The sequence below is a fragment of the Alexandromys fortis genome, unplaced genomic scaffold, assembly GCF_014885135.2.
Source record: "Alexandromys fortis isolate MF-2015 unplaced genomic scaffold, M_Fortis_MF-2015_v1.1 scaffold_231, whole genome shotgun sequence".
NCBI classification, from domain to species: domain Eukaryota; kingdom Metazoa; phylum Chordata; class Mammalia; order Rodentia; family Cricetidae; genus Alexandromys; species Alexandromys fortis.
This window is the reverse complement of record NW_026068613.1, coordinates 1,266,396-1,273,552: the sequence shown is the minus strand read 5'-3', so window position 1 is coordinate 1,273,552 and position 7,157 is coordinate 1,266,396. Positions and strand designations below refer to the sequence as shown.

Sequence of the window (7,157 nt, the reverse complement as noted above, 5' to 3'; positions counted from 1 at the left end):
ACTAAAAGTTAAAAGATGGGGAAACAGGTTAATTAGAATGTGTATTTGGGAAGATGGAAATTAGGTGTTTCAGGCTATCTTTGGAATAATGATATGAATTTTAGGTTTAACTATAAGAATAAATTGTTCAAGGGTGAATTTGCATAATTAAGCAATGAAGGTAAAATGTGGATCATGATGTTACTTCTGGTTCTGAAAGAGAGATCTGAAAATTTTTCTTGCCTCTTGTAAAGACAATGTAATTATCACGATCACCTCTAATTAGAGGCGACCTCATCATGAATGATGTATCTCCTAATTCTGAATTTCACTGTAATTGCAGGTGTAGGGCATAACTAAAGACTTGTTGTTTGGTGGTAGTGGCACACTCCTTTAATTCCAACACTCAGGAGGCAGAGGCAGGTGGATCTCTGTGAATCTGAGTGCAGCCTGGTCTACAAAGTAAGTTTCAGGACAGCCAAGACTGTTACACAGAGATAGCCTGTCTCAAAAAGCCAAAATATAGATAGATAGATAGATAGATAGATAGATAGATAGATAGATAGATAGATGATAGATAGAGAGATAGAGAGATGATAGAGAGATAGAGAGATAGATAAACAGACAAATGGAAGTCTGAAATGGGATGTTGTGAAAGTTAACAGAAAGATACCTCATTTCCTCTTATCTCTGGAGATTCAGTCTTGAAGGGAGTTAAGATAAATTAAGAACCAATTACTAGGGGAGAACTATCAAATAATTAACATGCCTACATGCAGAGGTAAGCAATTAGTTGACCCAAAGAGGAGACAGAGACAAATGAAGGCAGACATCTCATGCTGTTATCATGTTTTTAATTACTTTTTGAGCCAAAGTAAAGAATCAGTTCTTTTCAGGAAAAAAAAATATTTTCTGAGTGTCTATCATATGACTTTTTTGTGCACACTTTCATGAAGGTAATTACTACTAAACAAACAATTAATATAAAAACATAAATACTAAGAGAACACCAATAATAAAACTTGTAGAACCTTGCCTCAAAATCATATTGCATAGGTCCAAATTCAGTTATGTTTCCAAGTGTAGACACTTGCACAGGAAAAGAAAAACACAGAGTTAAAGATATTCCCACCTGGGGCCAGAGAGATGGCTCAAGCCCTTAAGAGCACTGGCTGCCCTTCCAGAAGAGCTGGGTTCATTGCCACTACCCACACAGACATACATGCAGGCAAAACACCAAGACATATAAAAAATAATTATTTTTTGAAAAGATAACCCAACCTATCTTCTGGTCCTGTTTTAGTTGACTTGCCTCGCACTCATTTTTTTTCATGTACACAGAATTAGTCAAGGAAAACTCAGCTCTGCTGCAGACCATAGCAATTCTGTGTTACTTACAGTGTGTTGCTTTATAGCTTTAACAGCAAATGGCTCCTGAAATGTCTAAGGTTGATTATAAATAAACACAGACAGGGTTTCTCAACACATGAGAAAAATTGTAATTCTGGTTATTTAGGAGATTGGTACACTAGAATTGTTTAAGATAAGCAGTTCAAGACCATCCTAAGCAATAGATGACCCTGCAACAATAATAATAATAAAAAAAAGCTAAGTCCGTTGTGTGATTAGTATCACCTGGAATTTTTACTGTTCTAATATCAGGGTCTGAGTATGTAATAAGACATTGTCTAGCATTTGAAAAGCTTTCCACTCAATCCTTACAACTCTCATAAAAAAATGAAAATAAACAAACTACTCTTTTTCCTTCACAGCCCAAATATATTGTCCTTATCCCCTAATTATTTTCCTCTATACCACATACTTCTATGCTTACCTTTCTACTATACCAGAGTCACAATCACCTACAACTTGTGTCTCATAAACATCAAAATTGTTCCTGCATCTAAAAGTATATGTATAGTTCTTCAGTCTTCCTGGAATGCTCTATTGACTGGCATGTCAGCAGACTCATGTTGCACATCTGTTCCTCAGAACAGTCTGTCCTGACCAGGCAACAGAAGTAAAGACATAGCAAGTCTCTGCACCATCTCTGTTATGAAAGGGTGTCTACAGCACCTTCCAGTATCTTCAGATACATTGTCCTTTAGTTGTTCTTCATCTACTGAATTTTCTTGCTCACCTGAACCTGATACCTATCTTTTTGTAACCACTCAGACTTTGGAGACCAGAGATAATTAGTGCCTTCTTCACCATCTTACTTTATTTTTAAATTAATCTTAGCACAGGATAAATTTAAGTTTATATTTCTTCACTAATAAATACAGCATTTGCACTATTTAAAATTCCAAGACAAAACTAGGCAGTGGTGGCACACACCTTTAATTTCAGCACTTGGGAGGCTGAGGTAGGCAGATCTCTGTGACTTTGGGGACAGTTCAGTATACAAAGAGAAATCCAGAACATGCTCCTAATCATGTTGTCACATCAAAGATATAAAATCCCAAGTAGCTTTGCCTTATTCTGGCTGTTTCAGATGTTACCCAAGTTCCTGCCCTCAGTAACTATAATCAGAGGAAAATCTATGGCCTTCCTTAAGAATAAAATCAGAAGAGACCAGAAACTGAAATGAGAAGATCGTGCCCCAAGCCTCTGTCCTTTTCAAAACCAGAAAATTCCCCAGATAAAAGCTTCTCCAGTGATTAATGGAAATGTAATAAATAAATATGCAAATGGTTGGCTGTAAGTCAGTTATCTCCAGGATAGAGCTACACAGTAACTCTTGAAAAGTTCAAATCCAAAATTAGACTGCCTTGCCTTTTCTGGATGTATCATCATCCCTCTTTTTCTCCTTAAAATCTAATAATTTCTGCAAATAAACTAGAAAATAAAAACTTTCTCTTCTCTCTCATTTACTTTCCATATCTGTACTTAAGAAACTATTTCTGTAATTAATTTCACTTTCTCTATTATTTAATCATTTGCGTCTTATGGCAATGATGAATTCTTCCCTCCATACCTTACATACATACACCATGTGCATGCCCATATGCAGATTCAACATATAGATCAATACATCTTCTATTTAAATGAACACCTTTTCTTCAAAGTCTTACTCAGTGCAAGTTTAACATCTTTGTTTCTCAAACTGTAAATGAAAGGATTCATCATGGGAATCGCAACAGTGTAAAACACTGTGGATATCTTATCTTGATCCACTGACCCAACAGGAGAAGACTTAAAGTATATGAATGATGATGAACCGAAGAACAGAGAAACAGCAATCATGTGTGAGCTGCAAGTGCTGAGGGCCTTGGACCTGCCCTTTGTAGAATGGATGCGGAGGATGTTAGAGAGGATCAAGGTGTAAGAAATAAGGATGGTGAGACTGGGGACTATCACGCTGACACCCACCACGATGAAAACCACCAGCTCATTGATGGCTGTACTTGTGCAGGAGAGCTCCAGGAGAGGGGGTATGTCACAGAAGTAGTGATTGATGATGTTGCCATCACAGAAGGAGAGTCTCAGCATGCACATAGTGTGGGCCATGGCACCCACAAATCCCATTGTATATCCACCCACCATCAGTACAAAGCAGACTTGATAGGACATGGTGACCTTATAAAGCAATGGTTTACAGATGGCAGCGTATCGGTCATAGGTCATGGCTGTCAAAATAAAACATTCGTCAATAACAAAAAATGCAAAGAAAAAGAGCTGAGTCATGCACTCAGCATGGGAGATGGTGTTCTGCTTCACAAAACTCACCAGCATTTTGGGTGTGATGACAGAGGAGTAGCAGAGATCTGTGAAGGAAAGGTTGAAGAGAAAGTAGTACATGGGGGTGTGCAGGTGAGGGTTCAAAATAATCAGAACAATCAAGCCCAGGTTCCCCACCATGGAGACCACATAGATTCCCAAGAAGAGGAAGAAGAGAGGCAGCTGGAGCTCTGGCTGTTGTGTCAAACCCAGCAGGATGAACTCCTTCACAGAAGAGTCATTTTCTGAAGCCATTCCTCGAGTCATAGCTGAGAATGGGAATAATAGGGATATTAAGATAATATCCCATCTTTCACAAGAAAACCCACATGATGAGACTGAGAGGCAGAATGGGGAGAGAAACTGCAGCCCTACATTTCAGGCCCTCGTGTTCATCTAAATTTCATATAATTGAGAGAATGAATAAGCATAAATGTGAAAACACCGAAGACTCAGCATGATAATGGCTGTTCCCTTGTCCTAGAGAATCTCTGTTCTACTTCTGCCTTGACAGGCTACCTCTCTCAGCTAGATGGAGGTCTCAGGAGAAAGGAGGAGACACCTATAAAAGACGCCCTGGTCTCCTTACATGAGGTTTCTAACAGCAGAGTACCTTACTACAGTTGAACACTCACCATTTTACATTTGCATCAGAAGAGGAAAAGGTTAACTCTTCTGCCTTTATTGTCATGCAAGGCAAAGAGTTTGACTAATTTTAGGGAATAATCACACAAGGGGAAAAAAATAGGTCTGTTCATTTGTTGTTTTTTCCTACCTCAACCCTCATTCCTCCAACCTCTGAGAAACTGTGACCTGAAGATTGTGATTTCTAGGGTATCTTTGCCCAGAGTGTCCTTTCCAACCTTGAGTTAGTTAATAGCACTTACTAATATCAAAAGAGACAGCTGATAATATGGCCCAAGGGATTTAATGAGTTGGAAAATCCTTGGGCCCTGATTAAAAGTTGGAAGGCCTGTGCTTCCCCAGGGTTTTCTCTGAAGAGTAGGCTTTGAAGTTAAGCAAGATATGGTACCATGCATTATCATCTATTTCAATAATTACATTGGTTTATTAAAATGGCACAATTTCATGTATATTTGGGAACATCCCAAGTCATAAAAATCAAAATTACCTTTTTCTCTATCTTTGGTATCTGCTCCTATAAAATCTCTGCAGTACTATAAAGTATAAATTTATGGCATTATTTTTGCTCATCCCTGGCTCCTTTTTTAATTTACTTGAGCCTAATATGTTCTGATGCAGGGAAGTTAGTGAAATGCAAGCTTTATATTATTCTATAATGTCATAAAAATGAAGGAAAAGAAAAACATATTTAGCAGGATGAATTGTGTTTGCTTTCCAAAAGATATTTTTCTAACTATTTTTGAGATGATAATATTTCTCCTTTCCTTTTCCACCCTCCAAACCCTCCCATACTCCTTTCTCCACTCTCCTAAAATTCATATAGATTCCTAAATATAACCTGCTCTTTCTGTATAATTTATTTATATGCATGTTTCCAGTGCTGACTGACCTGCAACAAATGCCCAACAAAATTGAAGCTATATTTAAAATAAACATATAACTATGATGATAAATAATAAATTGTGATTTTAAAAAACAAATTGAAACATTAATTTTATGCATGAGTAATAGTAAAAATTTTTATTAAAAACAGATGACTAATGTTTATTCATGCACATATAGATGGCACAGATTATAACAACAGGAAATGAACCTCTTCCTTTCTTATATCCACTCTTGTATGGTTTACTTCAGAATTCCCACAAAATGATTCATGACTACAAGTTTTCTGGACTCTGTCACTGGAAAGGAAATGAGATTTTTCTCTCTGGTATCATTGTCTCTTTTAACTAATTTTACAGCTGCTTAAATTATCAATATGATCTTGTTAGCATTTGCTATAATCCCTGATTTGTGTTTTAGATGTTGATGGTTGTGTTATTAGTGTGGCATGAGTATGTGTGTGTGTGTTAAAATTTGTGCATTTGTCTTATTGAGAGAAACAGCAAAGATAAATTTGGGTGCCCAAAGCGAAGAGATAAGCAGACACTACAACACCAGTGAATAGACAGTAAATGATCTTGATTAGAATATTGAGATTCCAGAAACAAATTGAGATAATTGTATGTTTTGCAGATTTCAATGCATTCTTTCAAGTCAGGCCAAAACTATGGAATACCTCAAATCTGTAGAGTAGCAACTCAGGTAATCAGTAGACATTGCAATTATCCCTAACGCATCTAACACATTCAAGTGGATTAATTAACGTAAAAATAAAAAGGTCAGAGAAAAAGAAAGAATTTCACTTAAACTTTTATATTACATTTATTTATTGGGGGTGCATATGTATGCTACACTTCATGTTTCAAGTTCGAAAGACAACTTTCAGTTGTTTCTCTCCTTTCACCATAGGAGACTGCTCTCAAGTAATCAGTTCTGGTGACAAGTACCTTTATCTGATGAGCCATCTTTGCAGCGCAGAACCTCTTTCTAAACAGATAGCAATGATAGCAATCACGTGTCACATTCCTGTCTCATTTTTGTTCTAATATAAAATAAAATCTTATAAGAATATTCTCAGTTTGGATGTAGGTATGGTATTATTATAAAATATTGAGTAATCTTTTTGAGACATTTCTTGTTTCTTGGAATATATTAGTCATTTTTCTCAATTATGCATGCAAATCCCTAACAAGAAGCAACTTAATAGAGTGTTTATTTAAGCTTACAATTAGAGGGGATATAGTCCATCATGGTTAAGAAGTCATGGCAGCAGGAACAGAGAGTGAGCAAGGCTGGTGTTCAATTTACTTTGTCCCTTTAATAAACAGTCTAAGCCTATAGCCCATGCAATGATGGTGTTCACATTTAGGGTGGATCCTCTCACATCGCTTAACCTAATCTAAAAACATCCCTCATAGACATATCCAGATGCCTGTCTCTTTGGTGAATCTAGATTCTGTCAAGTTGACAATTGATATTAGCCACCATAGTCAGCTTCTAAGAGAGAAGTCTGTACTTGTCAACATTAAGACATAGTCTGCTAAGATCTTTGTTTAGCATAGTCCATACAAGTCCATGATAGTTGAGACTATGAGTTTGGATTTGGTAAAGGAAATAATTTATTCTAGGAATTTTATCAAACAGAATGAAATAGAATTAACTACTTACAAAATTAACAGATGTGCTTAGAGAAATGATTCTAGATTGAGGATTAAGGATTTATTCCACTCCTCTATATACCTTACCCCCAAGGAAGGCAGTAAAAGGTGAGTCAGAGTTCACTGAGTGCTCATTTAACACTCTTAGGGCATGCCTCCGCTAATTCCTGAATATCAACAAGGCTGGCTAATCACTGACTCCCTTTCTCCACATAAGAAGCAGAGAACTCTTCTTGCTTTCATCATTCCATTTTTAAATGAGGATCTCTAAAC

General features: G+C 36.7%; 1 protein-coding gene across 1 annotated transcript; it reads right to left on the bottom strand.

Annotated features, from left to right (window-relative positions):
• Positions 1-3,018: 3,018 nt before the first annotated feature.
• Positions 3,019-3,966, bottom strand: LOC126495916 (olfactory receptor 145-like). Its single transcript, XM_050133509.1, has one exon. It carries the CDS (start codon positions 3,964-3,966, stop codon positions 3,019-3,021), a length of 948 nt encoding a protein of 315 aa, XP_049989466.1.
• Between the last annotated feature and the right edge of the window lie 3,191 nt (positions 3,967-7,157).